Raw genomic sequence first — 16,134 nt, forward strand, 5'->3', positions numbered from 1 at the left:
TAACATGTCGCTGCTGGATTCAGACCCACCCCCGCGTAGAATTGACTCTCTAAAGTATCTCTACCGAGGTCAATGCCGATGCCGGTATGTATTTATGGTTAGACAGAGTGCTCAGAAGCTGGAGAATCGGTCTTCACAAACGTGGGGACCCCGGACACATAAAGGCAAGCAACCACTCTCCCCAATTTTCGCATCAATGCGTCATTAACCATGATCCTGTCCACCCTCCTACTCCTTCTACCGGCTTTAACGGCCGCCAGTGATGACCACTTAACTGTCCGCACAAGAACAGGCAAATTCACAGGCCTTCTCAATCCAGACTTTCCATCCGTGCGGGAGTTCCGATCTATCCCATATGCGCAACCCCCGGTAGCCTCACGACGATGGCTTCCACCCGCGCCTCTCGCTGACTCCGATGAAACTCACTACGCGACCAACTACCCTCCCTCCTGCGCCCAATATGTCTCCGGTAACCCCAGCGTCTTCGGCTCCATCGTCCCGGAATTCTACATATGGGACGGAAACGAGAACTCCACCGCCGGCCTAATGGCGCAAGCCAGCTCCGAAGACTGCCTGCAACTCGCCATCTGGGCTCCTACCAACGCCACCAATCTCCCCGTCATCGTCTTCTTCACCGGCGGAGCCTTCAAAACCGGAGGAATCAACATTCCTTACCAGCTGCCTCCATCCTGGGTCTCTCGCACCCAAAGCCACATCGTAGTAACCACCAACTACCGCGTCAACATCATGGGCTTCCCCAACGCCGCCGGCCTGGACAACCAAAACCTCGGAATCCTTGACCAACGGGCCGCCCTGGAATGGGTGCACGAAAACATCCACAGCTTCGGCGGGGATCCCGAAGCCATCACCCTCTGGGGCCAATCCGCCGGCTCCATCTCCACCGACTTCCACACCTACGCATGGCACGACGACCTCATCGCGCGCGCCACAATCTCCCAATCCGGCACAGCCCTAAAACCCCTCGACAACTACGACCACGACCACACGAACTTCACCTTCGTCGCGAAACACATGGGCTGCGACTTTCCCACCAACCCGGCCGCTGAACTTGACTGCATGCGCCAAGTCTCCGTCAACCGCATCCAGAACTTCGTCGGACAGTACACCGACAACGGCACAACCCCAAAATTAACATTTACCCCCATTGCAGACGAAAAGGTCGTCTTCTCAGACTACCCCGCTCGCGCTGCGAAGGGCCTCATCGCCAACACCCCGGCCATCATGTCCAACTGCGCCAACGAGGCCGCAGCGCTATACACTTTTCCCACGAACAACGTCACCGCGGGACCATGGCAGCCTGGCGTGAACGCCGCCACATTGGAGGGCTGGCTCTGCGTATCCACAAATACAAGCATCGTGCGGTATAATGCGAATCGCACGACATACAGGTACCAGTTTGCCGGGAACTTCAGTAACGTGAGTCCGATGCATTGGTTGGGCGCGTACCACTCCAGTGACCTGACGATGAATTTCGGTACATATCCTATTGTGCGCGGGAATGGGACACTGCTGGAGAAGAAAACGAGTGAGGCTATGCAGGATTACCTGTTGGCGTTTATGATAGATCCGGAAAACGGATTGAAGGAGAAGGGGTGGCCGGCTTTTGAGCCGTTTGGGGAGAATGGCGGAGTGATCAAGCGGTTTGGGGCTGATGGGCGGCCGGAGCAGAATGTTACGGGGCTGGAGGTGCAGGGGGCTTGTTGGGGGAAGGAGCAGTATGATCCGTTTCCATGAGGGAGGATATGTTTTGGGGGGTTAGAGGTGATTTTTTTCATCTTATTCTATCTTTCTTTGGTCAAGCCAACTGCACCATATCGACTGCTATGTACATGTAAAGAGAAGGCAGCATAACGCAACGTTGTATATGATATTGACTGTTCTGGAGACAACATAGTCTCTCTATTTGAATGATCGTAAATTAAAATACATTCCTTATCGCATTATTGTACCACATAATGTCTAGTCAACGTAGCGCCTTGAATTTTTGAGTAAACCAGTGCACTCGACCGTGTGTGTGTGTGCCAAAGAAGCACCGGGTAGTGTCTGGTAAAAATTCCTATAGTCGAGGGTCCGAGAGGTTTCACTTGAAGGTCTATCGATATTAATATCATTATGTACAATAGCTAACACAAAATCATAGCCGTAAAGGTATCAATATGACCAAACCCAACCTATCCCGGGGCGCGAGTCAAACGAAACACCAGCTGGATAATTAATCATTACGATAATAGTGTTTTCGTGGGTCAATGCATTTCACAGATCAAAGAATAAATGCCAATACATCCAACCAATTCATGGATTTATTAGTGGAAATATTCCCATCGATGTTCGTCCTCATAATCATGCGCGGTTACATAACCTTGGGCTGCCCATCCAGTTCGGGATGCGGCCCGGTCCGATCCAGCTCAAATACGGGATGAGCCACGGGTTGAGTCTGCGCCCAAGAACTATCTCCCAACCCATTATATCCCCCGGCTCCTTGGGGAAGGACATTATTCTGCGCTTTCCGCCGGCGGAAGTACAGAAGTGCTAGTATGGCTGCGACTATGACGAATCCTGCAGCAGCGCCCACACCGATTCCGGCTGCCGCGCCGGCACCGATCCCGGAAGATGCACTGCTCGACGAACCGGTAGAGGAGGAAGAGGACGAAGTTGTCGTGGTATTAGCGTTTGAGGAATCCGAGGTAGAGGTAGAAGATGCGACCGCATAAGTTGGCGTGCCGGACGCCGTGGACGGCAGATATTGAATGGTAGCGAGTTTTGAGGGCGCGACGCCGGGGAAGATTTCATCGGAAGGGTTCGAGCAGTTGACCGTCCCGGATAAATTTTCGCAGCAGGCCCAGTAGCCATCGGAGGTGTATACGATCTCGGCGCTATTTTTGCCTCCTGCGAAAATGAAGAGATACTCGTGTTAGCGATCACATTCCTTCGTCAAGAGAGACTCAATTGAATCTCACCACATCGTGTCCCGCAGGCGGGATCTGTCAGTGTCTCGTCTGTGCAGTCGGCCGCATAATAATAATCTCCGTCCTTGTCGTTCGTGTTCACGCAGATGGAATTGCTGAGGCAGTAGTCGCCATTGACGCAGCAGGTAACATAGGGATGGCTGGAGTTGGTGACACCACACGGCAGGTCGGCCTGGATATTCTGGATTACCCCATTGTGCATGCCATGACAGACTTGTGAAGACATGATAATTATGGACGAACCGGAGCGGATGCCGGTTGATGGTTCAAGGTTGGATATGCCCCTCCTTTTGGTCGCGCAAGGATTATGACCCCCAGAATTGGTTTTTGTTGGAATTCTCGGGCGGAAATGCCATCGAGCTTTGAGGCTGACGAACGCAAAGATAAGGAATCGGAAAAACCATTGCTTGTGTCCGTGTGTTTTGGGGGCCAAAGGCTGATTGTGCTCAATTGTGAGGATTTGGCGGAGATGCGCTATGATGGGAGAAGCCAATGAAAGACGGATGGAGAGCAGCGGTGTCACTTTAGCTTGCGGAAGGGACGCACTATTTCAGCCTCTGAACTCTTAAACCAGCACTCGCTAAGGTAATAGGGTAATCACACCTTATCGGGCCTGGCCGGCTGAGCCCTTACACGGATGGCTTGTCGATCGCAATGACACCCGCGATAACCTGCGACAGGGTTCTTTAGGGTGGAAAATACTTCCCCAAGAGTAGTGTGATAGCCATGCTGGCCTCACCATATTCCGCTAACTAGTCAATCACAATCTTAAATGCGAAGGTTTGCTATTTTCGTGGTCAACTAAGCAGGCTAAAGACATGGCTATTTATACAACGAATTATTGCGTATTGCTTGCTGGCGGTTTTATATTCTTAGCCCATACAAAGTGGATCTTATAGTATTCAAGGACCTAGAACAGCTGATGCGAACATGACGATCGATGGAATCAAATGAAACATCTTAGATAATATGTTAATTAATACCAATTTGGGAAATTACTGTACGCCCACATTGACATGGATGAACTTAGGGTGTACAGGTCGCCAGGTCGCCAGATTGTACGGGATGCTACCATGGTTTTTACTGGTAACTACCCTTTTTTCGCAATGAACTATCCCTCAGGCGAGCTATAAATGGTAAGGCACCTCATCACCAATCTCATGATAAAGTGCCTCTAAGGCCGCTACAACATCCTCAGGCAGCGGACCCGCCTCAATCGTGTCAATATTCGATTCCAACTGGGCGATGCTGGAAGAACCAATAATGATGGAATCTCCATACTCTTTGCGAAGAATACCGTGCCACGCACCCCAGCGAAGGGCAGCAGCATGGCCACCAATGCCATGGCGAGCCGCAACTTCAAGAGTCTTATCCGTTGCTTCTATAATGTTAGGCTTCAGGTAATTCCCAGAGTACATTGCGCCAATCATATGCTTGAATCAGTTAGCCCGCATTTACTTCGGGTGCCAAATGTTGCACTTACCGATGGGTCAAAACGTCCTCCCGCCTTGAGCTTCTTATGGTTGCCGGCGAAAAAGCCAGCTGCGGCAGGGCTATAAGCATAAAACGCGATTCTATGCTTACGCAAAAGCGGGAAGAGACACTTTTCTCCGCTTCGGACAATAGGGTTATAGTGGCCTTGATATACACTAGGTTTAACAAAGCCGCGTTCTTCACAGATGTCGATAATCCGCTGGACTTCCTCTGCGGTGTAGTTAGAGAGGCCCCAATGTTTGATCTTGCCCTCCCTATGCACTTGGTCCATAGCTTCACAAGCTTCCTCGAATGGAGTCTCGCGATCCGGTAGGTGAAGATATTCAGTGTTGATCTGTTTGATTTTCAGAGCTTCGAGAGATAGATCAATCTCCCCAAGGACCTTCTCTTTCGTATGGCATCCTGGTTGGCCGGACTTGACTTTGGTATCAAGGATATACTTATTACCAACGTTGATGGCACCGATTCTTGGCTCTGAGCTACCAGGTGCCATGGGTGAGTAGAGGCGTGCGGTATCAATTTGATGATATCCACGGGCAGCAAAGGCGCTGAAATAGGCATTCACTTCGTCGGGAGTATCGAAGCGTGCAGTGGGGTCGACAGACTTGTCTCCAACCTAGACGGTGCAGGTCAGTATGGGAATACACAAGAAAAGAGGTTCGAGGTAAGGAAACTAACATTTCCCGCTCCAAGGACCAGATTAAGGGGTGATTTTCCTGGGAGCGCCATTGTGGAATTGTAAGACTTGATGAGAAAGTTAAGAAATGATCTGTCTGCTTTCTGACGTTATAGAATCGTAAAGGATCGCTTTTTGATTGCCGCAGGTCTCAAGTTTCTTCGAGAGCTGGAGGCCTTACTAGTATGCCTATCTATACCTTGAGACATCTGTCGGAAGGTCTATGTAATCTCCTGATATCTTCATATTCACATGTAATGTAAAGACCTAATGAATATAACAAGTAACAAGAACAACAAAGAAAATACACTGTGAACATTGGCTCATTCATCACAACGGGTAGTGGAATGACGTCAATGACATTGAGACCAACAGCAAGCATTCCACTACAATGACATTACGGAATGTTCGGAAAGTTGAATGCTGACACCGAAGACATTAAATTGAGTATAATGTGTTTGTGATTTTGAATCTAAACATACATAACAGGCAGGAAGCCTAATCAAGGTAGATGATATCAATGATATTCATAGAAATAGCATGAAGAGTTTTCCCATGTGAATACTGACTTCGAAGCATAGATGCTAGTCAGATCATAATAAATGGTCGGATGGGTTAACCATGCAGCTGGACAAATGTGAATGATGTGTGAAGATAGAGAAGGCTGGCTGGAACAGTCCATACCAATGAAAAATCGCTAACTGGTGACGGGGAGGCTGGGAGGCTGCCCTAACCGTGCACCGAAGTCCATGCCTCAGACAAGCCAACATGCCATGGAGCATATCTTGCAAAGAGACAAAACAGCACGACGATCAAAGCCGTCTCCATGAGCCCCAAATGCGACATGCTCAATTGCCGGTAAAACAAACTAGAGTTTCAGTGCGCATGTGGGTATACCTACCTGCTATCCCCATCTTGCTAGGAGAAATGCCATCCGAGAGCGTATGACAAGTGTCGATTGTAGACCCTTGCTTAGTGGGTTTCAGTTACCCGTAGTGTGAAAAGTGACTTCTTCAGTCGGCTGTCCGGCATCTCTCGACCTCCTTCCTTTTACATGCCGAGTTTAATCACCATCCTGCTATTCTGTCTAACTTTTGTTTTGCCGAAGGTCTTGATACCACCTGATGTTGCTCGTGTTACAGTGTAAGATCTTCTCGGAATGAATAGGTCGCGTATCTGACATGTTCCAAGTGATCATACTGTGATATAGTAACTGCGACCGCAACAACCAGCGACTCTAAGGCCTACTTATGCAGGCAACTCTTCATTGGAACCAAAGGCCAGATTCCTTCATTGAAAAAACTCGGAAAGATTTCCGCAGAAACAATGTGCATAGGGCAGACGGACTCCTCCATAGATCTGAACATCTTGATCGATCGTAGGTGGTAGTTGCTCCTGGCGATGGTCTATCTGGAAGAACCCCTACAAAGCTTAGCTTCTAGCCAACACCCATCCTCCCAGCGATGGAGACTTAACCTCTTCTGGCAATGAAGGATGTGTTCGTGGAAAAATTGTAAAATTATTAACAAGTGGATCAGCGAGTGGGGCGTGGAAATCGTCCGGTGAACCGCGGTCTGGATGAACAGCCAATTCCATCAATCACAGCCTAATGCCAATTCCTGCCCTGAAGCTTCCAAGCCCAACGTGCGACACCATCTGCCGGTGGGGGATTCCACGCGTCGTAAAATCCGTTTCCCCACTCGTGGTTGACGGATGAAACAAGCCCGGGCCCTGCAGACTACAGGGGCATATATGCGATTATCGCCGTCATGACTTCTCTCCCTGCATGCGCTCAATCTTTCTCGCAAATGTGACCATCCCCTTCTTTGTTGGACTTCACTCTTTGGTCCCTTCCTTTCCACGGCTAGCAGGTCTTCCCCATGGAAGGAATCCGGGAGAGAGATCTTACGCCTGAGCGGATAGCCTACCTGGCCCAGACTCGGATTCCTGAGATCATTGCCTGTAATGTGATCCTTCTCGTCTTTGCGACATTCGGCCTGTTGGTTCGAATCTTCGTCCGTATTCGACACCTCACGGGCATCAATTTCGACGATGTGCTTTGCATCACCAGTTGGGTATGTTTGCCAATTTTCCAGTATTAAGTGTCTGGTTGCTAGCCTTTGCTGAAACATTGCTGACTTGTGTAGGTCTTTACATTCGTTCTTTGCTTTACCTGCATGCTCAGTAAGTGCTTATTCCGAGCGACAGGAGACCTGACATAATGTACTAACAGCCTACTTACCCAGTGACCAAATATGGATTTGGTAGGCATATTGGTATAATCGGCATGAGCGACCGGGGCATGTTCCTAAGGGTATAGACCATCTCTGACACATCGACTACTACGACAATGTATACTGACGGTGGAATGATTACAGCTCAACTTCGTGACCATGCTCGCCTACGTTCTCGCTCTCGGCTTTATCAAAATCTCCTTTTGCGTTCTTTACCTTTCGATCTTCCCGGGGAAGTGGTTTCGGATTGGTTGCTGGTGTGTGCTGGTCATCATCGTTGGGGAAACAATCTCAGAAGCTCTTGTCGTTATCTTTCAGTGCACGCCCGTTCACAAAGCGTGGGACGCTACCGGCTACGTCGAGGGGCACTGTGTCAACATGACGGCCTTTTACTATGCAAACTTTGGGATCAAGCTGGCTAGTGACCTAGCTTTGTTTCTGATGCCGATGCCTAAGCTGGTGCGGTTGAAGATGACAGTGGGCAAGCGAGCGGGCTTGGTGATCATGTTCAGTCTGGGTCTTCTGTATGCGAACCCTTCCTCTACACTAAACCGGTGGATAAAACTAACTATCTCGGATGCTTAGTGTGTGTGTCACTAGTATTATTCGGGTCTCATATCTGAATCCATTCTCTAATGACCATACCTGTAGGTCACATTGTCGCTCTTCATTACATGTTTGGAACTTACTAACCTTCTATGCTTACAGGGTCATTAGTGAACGCTATGAATTGGTCATGTGTAGAAGTCGCCGTCGCTCTCTTCATTGCATGCATTCCCTCCTTCAAGTCCCTCCTCAGTACCTGCTTCCCAGGACTCCACCGTCTTCTCGGTTTCTCCAGCAATGGCGACTCGAATGGCCCGTCAAAGATATACGGCAGTTCTACTCGCCGGACGTACAATGCGCATAATAGCATCAAGCTGAAACCAGTGACAGGACACAGCCAGGCGGAAGTGGAAACGACTACTAATGACTCGCAGGAGCGCATCATGTATCCAGGCATTCAAGTTGTCACCCACGTGAGTGTCAACGAGAGTGTCTAAATGCGCGGATAATTAATTGGGTGGCAATTTTGTCTTTTGTGTTTTGTTCAGTACCTACAATCGGTCCGATCCTTATGATGAATTTCCTTTTTTCCCCCATCAATTCCAACTTCCATGGTTTTCCTCCACTGTTTGTGATCTATCGGACTCCCCGATCAAGCGTACCGGTTTCGCAGTGGGGCCTCCGAGCATCTAGTGCCGAATTTCCTACTCTAATCCCACTATTCAAGCTCAGGGGAAAATCATTTGACAGTCGAGACACAACCGCCAAGAAATGGAACTCAGCCCGGTGGATACACCACAACCGCGAGATTGGCCAGACACTGACTCAGTGAGACTCTGGAGGAGTCACGATGCCCCCGTTAATCTACCCTAATCACGCTACTGCCACACCACTGCGACTCTAAAACCGTTATACTATCTGACTGGCCAACGTCTCCCGAGACCCACTACCTAAATCTGCAGAGGGACCGGCTCAACATCTAAACAGAGATCCTGCACCGAAACCTTATCAATGCGTGTCCATCAACCTCCGACAACGGTTGTATCCTACTCCGACCGTTGTCTGGTACACAGAACAAAAATAGCCCGGTGTACCTACCCCCGGTGACATCTATTCCTCGGTAGATGGGTGGATGTCTTTCCCGCCGATATTCTCCGTGTGTAACAATCTTGGAACCGAGTTTTCTTTTTTTCTCTTTTTTTTTTTTTTTTTTTTTTCCTACGACTCATGACCCGGGAGCCTTTAGTAATATATGTCTCATGAACGAGGGTTCAAGCCGTGTCCTTGCCCCTGCCAAGGCGTGAAGCTTGGCCTAATTTAGCTTAAATTGTTCCCACTCGGACGCCCGTCGTACCAAATGATAAATAAAACCTTTGCCACCAGTGGGCGGGCATTGCTAGTCGGTGGTTGATGGTCAGATGCCGAGCTAATATCCGATTATTTGATCTGTCAACCAAAGTCCATGAGCTTTGGCCATGCCGGAATTAGACTCGAGATGATTTTCGGATCCGAGGAGGAGTGGAAATGCTTAATATGCATAAATTAGTGACAGGTAATCACTCTAATATATGTAAATGAAGACCGATCATGCCATACAGTCTACACGGATCCCCTTTATTTATAGGGCCAGACAGGGATGAAGGCAAAGTTAATAATTGTGGACGGGAGTGAACTCCCTTCCCGTCGTCAGCTTGCGAAGCACGCGGGGATCGAGAATACTCTCGTGGAGAGATGTCGTACCATCGCGGGACAGATCGCATTCTCCATCATGATCGACAGAGAAACGGCATTTATCTTTGAGTGAGTGTACGCGCAATGCTCACGTGCGTGGGCTTATGGAATGCCGGATGGGAAGCTTCTGTACTTATCTTAAAGATTGCTGGGCTCGATATGTGTCTCAATCCTCTCTCGTATGGGACCAACGATGTGAGTAAAGTGCCATGAGATAAGACAGGTAAAATAGATATATGGAATCCGTGTCACTTTTGCATGTGAAACAAAGTGCTGAGTGGTGAGCTTAGTAGGAAGATGAACTCCAGTAGCAAGTTGTGAACACATTTCATTATCAGACGATGTCAATTGAAAGTCGCACTGCCATGTAAAAAGCTTTCCAATCAACATACATCAGCCTGAAACTTCTTAGCTTGAGGGCTGAATCTAAATGGGTCTTCATCTATACTTAGAATATAGGATCTACATAGAAGATTGAAATTGCTTAATCAACTCAAGCTTCAATGTAAACCGAACTTTTCACGATAACTACACAAAATCAAAGACTTGAGACATGAGCTAGGAATGCTGGTTTTTGTGATTCCAAAGAAGGGATCGCAAATAGTATTTGTAATGGAAGTCATATACTGTATGATGTACCGAGATATATTCTTTATCATCCCTTTAAGTCTCTTGCAGTCAGCGTTGACCAGTTGGCCGCGCGAGATGGTCTCCCGGACGCGGTGGGCCGGTGGGCGTCCCCCACGAATCACTTTCGGACCACAGAACGTTTGCACGCAGGATGGTCGGCCACGCTGCGTCGGAGCACCTGTAGGGCGGGATCGTCTAACCGGCCGAGGCCCACGGCGAGTGTGGTTTTGCGATACGATGTGACTAAGTGCGTACTGGACCTTCATTTCTAGGCTTGAGGCCTTTTCATTCGAAAATGAGTGGCAATGAGTCAATGGGTTGATCTATTCACCTAAAAATCTATTGAGATATTAGAGGCATAATCGTCCACCTCCCAGCTATGCTTGGCCCTCTGACTGGGATAACTATAGCTGGAATCTACTGTTTACACCCCTTTCATGTGGACTTAGACCAAGTGATTGCCAGAAGATAATGATAAATTATGAACCCCATACCGAGTCTAAATGGAACTGCGCCTGGCAGTAGTATCTATCTCATGGCTAGGGTTCGACATGGTTTCAGGTAAGGGCTGAGCAGGGGTACTGAACCAGCGCTTGAGCTCCGCCATACTTTTCTTCGCAGACATCTCAACTTCGACTCCCTGATCCTCGATATCCTTCATGCACTGTTGCGCTTGCTCTTCTATTTCGTGCATGTGTCTTTGTGCCTGTTCGTTTATTTCCTTTAGACATTCCATCGTTGTGTTGCGCACCTCGGAGTTACCATCGTCGACTTGTTCGCGAAATTCGGCTTGGTTGGTTTTGCATTCATCATAGATCTGATCGCGACACTCGCTTGCAGCACTATCGATAACTTCGTCCAGTATGCCTGATTTGAGGCGGCGCTCAATCATTTCATCGACATATCGTTTGAGGCGCTGCTCAACCATCTCGATCTCAGTAGAACCGACTTTCTGAACCTCGCATGGTAGGTCAAGGTCTACGTTCTTTGGTACGGCCAGCAGATGTCCTCGTCCGGATCGGATTAATAGTTCGCGAATCAGGTCATCAGAAACACCACGAAGCTCATGCTCTAGACGCGCAAGTTTCTTACACACTGGGTCACCAGGAGAGGAAGCACGCTGAAAGATGGTTGGGCGAATGGAGGATGGTGAAGGGGAGCGAGTACTCGGCGTGTTTACTTCGGTGGGAGAGCCTATCGGTGGAGGGGCTTGAAGGAGTACTTTCTTTCGGCTCTCATCATGAGATGACACTGACCATGGGTCTAGATACTAACATTAAACTACTGAACGACAGAGCACCTAAGATTGTGGGATGAGAAATTACCTCTCTGCCGTTTTCTAACTACCTGCTCTGACACGGACGCCTCACAGTATAGGGGTGGATCCACCTGCTCCAACTGCTCGAACAGGGGCTCTTGACGATATGGGGGTGGATTGGGTGACAAGTTGAAGACACGCCAATCTTTCGGGACCATGCCATGACGAGAATGGTCAAAAGACACTGTTTCAAGACTCTTTGTGCGTAGGGCACGGGAGAAGATTTCCAGCTTATCAAGTTCTTTATTCACAAATTGTCGTCTGGAGAAGTGTAGGTAGAGGAATTTGGATTGACAAATTTTCGCGAATGAATGGATATCAAGGTCGCCTGGTCTTGCTGGGCTTATATAATCCAGTTCAGATGGACAAAGAACAATGCCGGTCGCACCCAGGCTCAGACTCAGTGTAGAGACAGCCGAAACATTGGTAACGGGCGCCGGGAGCATGGAAATGAAGTGAGAGGAACAGAGTTCACTATTGCTCTGTCGAGCTAAAGCACATTGTTCGACACTTTCTGGAGGGATATTCAAAGTCAGTACCTGTGATCTGCCGCTCAGGTTAGCCAGATCTGCAGTGATCGAAAGAGAGATGCATCCTTGGTTAGCAGCGTGATCATGAATAATACGAAGGCGGGCACGGCAGGAAACATCGAGATCGGGCGCATGAACAAGAACGGCCTTCTTCAAGACCCCGGTCGGGTTTTGCGAAGTCGTAGTCATTGTGCTACAACATTAGCTGTTCGATATACCCTCGATGAATCGAGTTACCCTCCCACCCGGGCTTTGGAGCGACGTTGAGCAGCCCTGACTCGGAACAAATGAGAATGAGATGAAAGAGGATGGTAGCAACGATAAGAGTAAAGTGATACGTGCTCTTGCGGCCTGGTCACGAGTACGTGCCCAATCCGAAGTCACAAAGTGAGATCAGAGAGTCCTATGAAGACACAGGAATGGCAGGACTGGCGGCGAGAACGGCAAGAAACACGCATTTCCTTTACAGAAAGATGGCGATCCTGGCGATGATGGTGGTGGGAGGAGAACGCGAGATATGAATTGGCCAGAGAGGCCAGGGAGAGAAGGTGTCAAGAGGGGAGGCTGGGAGTTTCCAGATTGGATCCAGCTCGGACTACGGGCCGACCTTGTTCCGGCCGCAAGAAAGTGTTGGAACGTAACCTCCGTATTACTAAGTAGACGTAGTCACGTGACTCCAAAGCTCCTTCCGTGCACCTAGATAGCAAGAATTTAAGCGTTTAAGTTACTATGACTTCATTACTGACCTAAAACGTCGTTCCAACAGAAAACGCTGTTTTCTTTTCTGTGCACTACAACCTTCTAACTACAGTAAAACACGAATATAGGCAACTTCCGGTAAAAGGAATTCTCCACTTAAAGCAACTAAAATACTACATAATTATTGATTTTTAACTTACCTTCCATATAAAGTTGCTTTTACTAGAGTTGAGTAAAACGAAATAACCAATAACATATTAAAATTACCAGATAAAAACTATAAATACAGAGAATATATAGACTAGTATATGTGAATCACACTAAAATGTCATATTAGCTAACTGGTCAATCTTTTCTGGCTAACTGGTTAATTTTGGACTGTTTTACATTTATTTTAATATAGAGAATTCTCCATTATAAGCAATCTTAGGGACGGTCTGATTTTAAATGCACGTATTCGTGTTTTACTGTAGTTACATTAGACTAACGAACACATCATAGCTAGATTAGAATTGTCGAGACCTACCCCTTAGGCCATTATTTTTCTATACTCACTGTGGCAGTATTGATAATTGTACTTCATTTTCTATATATTCACTGTACAATAAGCCTTACTGGATACCGCTTGGAATAGTATCTAGCTAGTGATGGCTCCTCCTCATTCTACAATATCATCACCTTCCCCCCCTCCCAAGATACCCATACACATTGCAGAACTTAGCCAGTTCCTTCGGGTAAAACCCTTGAAACTAATGAATGTGATCAGGTCAGGAGCCCTCCAAGCAACACCAAGTGGACGTAAAGTCCCGAGTGCAACCTGCGTTAGGATGGGGTGCACCCGATGTACTACCCATACTAACCCCAGAGGAGGAATTACACAAAGGCTTCGGGCAGTTACTTGCCACTGCAGGTAACACAACGCTTGATGCATAACACAACCTTAATTATTTTCCGAGCGGGAAGTTACTGTCGCAGAGTTGTGCTCGGAAGAAGCCTACAATGGGATTTATTCTCCGTCTGGGGTATGAATCTTCAGGCACGGGGTAGGATGTCTAGGGAGTGGTGAAAGGCAACAGGCGCCTGGTGATTTGTGAGGAATTCCGACCTATAAAAATCGGCGTCCCAGGCACTATCTCGGATTTGTTGAGATGATACAATCATACCGCATCGACAAGAATTCATATACCCATTCTCATCAATGATGCTGGGGAAATCTCTTGTCGTTCTTGCTGCCATTGCGGCGAGCATTCTTAATCCGGTCTTGGGAGCCCCGGCTCTTGATGTCGGACTCACCGAGCCTCAGGCTGAGCCCAAATATGTCTTCGCCCATTTCATGGTCCGTGGATAGTCACTATACTGAGCTTCCGGGATAATCAATGCTGACTATGATAGGTCGGCATCGTTGAGAACTATCAACTGGAAGACTGGATCACCGACATGAAAGCCGCGCAAGCCATCGGGATCGATGCATTCGCACTCAATTGCGCCAGCATTGACAAGTACACCCCGACGCAGCTCGCCCTCGCATACCAAGCTGCCCAACAGGTCAACTTCAAAGTATTCATCTCGTTTGACTTCGCCTACTGGAGCAACGGAGATACAGCCAAGATCACCGCTTACATGCAACAATACGCCAGCCACCCTGCGCAGATGCAATACCGCGGCGGCGCAGTCGTGAGCACCTTCGTCGGGGACAGCTTCAACTGGGGCCCCGTCAAGCAAGCTACCTCCCATCCTATCCATGCCGTACCTAACCTCCAGGATCCTGCTGCTTCGTCCAGCAATGCCCAGCGGGGCGCTGATGGAGCGTTTTCATGGTATGCATGGCCAACAGACGGGGGAAACAGCATCATCAAAGGGCCAATGACAACAATCTGGGATGACCGATTTATCAAGGACCTCGCAGGCACGACATATATGGCGCGTGAGTTGCTCCTCAACAGAATCCACTGTGCCATGCTAAGGTCTGCTAGCGGTTTCACCATGGTTTGCTACGCACTTCAACAGCAAGAACTGGGTGTTCATATGCGAGAACCTGCCCACCCTACGTTGGGAGCAGATGCTAACCATGAAGCCAAGTCTTGTCGAAATAATCTCGTGGAATGGTAAGGAGATAGACCACTTTGTTCCGATAATAACTAGTAGAATAACATCTATCCTAGACTACGGCGAATCCCACTATATCGGCCCCTACAGCGCCAACCACAGTGACGATGGCTCTTCAAAATGGGCCAAGGGAATGCCACATGACGCCTGGCGCGACCTCTATAAACCTTACATCGCCGCATACAAAGCTGGGGATAGCAAGCCCATCATCAATCAGGAAGGGCTGGTGTACTGGTATCGGCCCACGCCAAAGGGAGTGAACTGCCCCGAGGATAATATGCCTGCGCCAAATGGATTCCAGATGCTTAGTGATAGTATTTTTGTGGCGACGATGTTGAATAGCCCTGCTACATTAACAGTGACAAGTGGGTCCAACGCGCCTGTCAAGGTTGATGTCCCCGCTGGCATTGTGACAACGAATGTGACGATGGGAATAGGGGCGCAGACGTTCCAAGTTAGTCGGAATGGGCAAGTTATCTTGAATGGGAAGGGTGGTTTGGACGTGGCCGATCGGAGCAAGTATTATAACTTCAATGTGTTTGTTGGTAGTGTGATGGGAGGTTCCGCTGCCGGGAATGCGTCTGTGAGGGTGAGGCGCTAGGCCTGAGCTGTCCTCCGTCGGGTATACGGATAGGTCGTAGGTTTTGAGGGATTTTAGGTCCGGAAATATTGCTGTGTAGCTCGAGAATGCTATTGATCTTGCACATGATCTGCCCAAATGTTATGATCCGGGGATGAAGAAACCATTGAACGGTTGCAGTACAACCGGTAGTAGATATGTCATCTGGTGGGTAACGGACGTTTAATAGGCCTGGGACGGCATGAATGTTTCACAGTAGTACAAAGTTGATCATACACCGCATGATGCGTATTAGATGCATCGTAAGTATGGGCAGAGAAAGACATAATGCCGTTTGTGTATGACAATATCCGGAAGCAACGTCTTCAAAGGTTGCTTTCCAGAAAATACCGCCTCAGGAAAGAGTCAGTTCACTTTCGTCAATGCCAATATGATAACGCTTACAATATGCTTATTAAGTGGTTGTAATAGGCTCTAATTTGTCCAATAGTAATAATAACTCAACGTTTTCCTGTGTATTCTAGTTCTGAAGGAAGAGGCCGAATGTATAATGAAGATTCATGTCATGTCGCACAGCTGCCGGCACGCAAAATACCGGCATCC

General features: G+C 48.4%; 6 protein-coding genes across 6 annotated transcripts; 3 read left to right on the plus strand and 3 right to left on the minus strand.

Annotated features, from left to right (window-relative positions):
• Positions 1-210: 210 nt before the first annotated feature.
• On the plus strand, positions 211-1,755 carry AtWU_08152 (carboxylesterase; the record flags this gene model as incomplete). The annotated part of the gene is made up of 1 exon (XM_035503260.1): positions 211-1,755. One exon carries the CDS (start codon positions 211-213, stop codon positions 1,753-1,755), a length of 1,545 nt encoding a protein of 514 aa, XP_035359153.1.
• Positions 1,756-2,371: 616 nt separating this feature from the next.
• On the minus strand, positions 2,372-3,213 carry AtWU_08153 (aflatoxin B1 aldehyde reductase member 4; the record flags this gene model as incomplete). The annotated part of the gene is made up of 2 exons (XM_035503261.1): positions 2,372-2,907; positions 2,979-3,213. The coding sequence occupies 2 exons, from the start codon at positions 3,211-3,213 to the stop codon at positions 2,372-2,374; spliced, it is 771 nt and encodes a 256-aa protein (XP_035359154.1).
• A 901-nt stretch (positions 3,214-4,114) lies between these two features.
• Positions 4,115-5,210, minus strand: AtWU_08154 (aldo/keto reductase family protein; the record flags this gene model as incomplete). The annotated part of the gene is made up of 3 exons (XM_035503262.1): positions 4,115-4,420; positions 4,471-5,097; positions 5,160-5,210. The coding sequence occupies 3 exons, from the start codon at positions 5,208-5,210 to the stop codon at positions 4,115-4,117; spliced, it is 984 nt and encodes a 327-aa protein (XP_035359155.1).
• Positions 5,211-7,037: 1,827 nt separating this feature from the next.
• On the plus strand, positions 7,038-8,434 carry AtWU_08155 (uncharacterized protein; the record flags this gene model as incomplete). The annotated part of the gene is made up of 6 exons (XM_035503263.1): positions 7,038-7,232; positions 7,305-7,341; positions 7,404-7,471; positions 7,536-7,915; positions 7,977-8,038; positions 8,100-8,434. The coding sequence occupies 6 exons, from the start codon at positions 7,038-7,040 to the stop codon at positions 8,432-8,434; spliced, it is 1,077 nt and encodes a 358-aa protein (XP_035359156.1).
• A 2,363-nt stretch (positions 8,435-10,797) lies between these two features.
• On the minus strand, positions 10,798-12,335 carry AtWU_08156 (uncharacterized protein; the record flags this gene model as incomplete). The annotated part of the gene is made up of 2 exons (XM_035503264.1): positions 10,798-11,561; positions 11,624-12,335. The coding sequence occupies 2 exons, from the start codon at positions 12,333-12,335 to the stop codon at positions 10,798-10,800; spliced, it is 1,476 nt and encodes a 491-aa protein (XP_035359157.1).
• A 1,711-nt stretch (positions 12,336-14,046) lies between these two features.
• Positions 14,047-15,552, plus strand: AtWU_08157 (glycoside hydrolase family 71 protein; the record flags this gene model as incomplete). Its single annotated transcript, XM_035503265.1, has 4 exons — positions 14,047-14,181; positions 14,238-14,769; positions 14,819-14,950; positions 15,008-15,552. The coding sequence occupies 4 exons, from the start codon at positions 14,047-14,049 to the stop codon at positions 15,550-15,552; spliced, it is 1,344 nt and encodes a 447-aa protein (XP_035359158.1).
• Between the last annotated feature and the right edge of the window lie 582 nt (positions 15,553-16,134).

Source organism: Aspergillus tubingensis (assembly GCF_013340325.1).
Source record: "Aspergillus tubingensis WU-2223L DNA, scaffold_9, whole genome shotgun sequence".
In the NCBI taxonomy this organism is placed as follows: domain Eukaryota; kingdom Fungi; phylum Ascomycota; class Eurotiomycetes; order Eurotiales; family Aspergillaceae; genus Aspergillus; species Aspergillus tubingensis.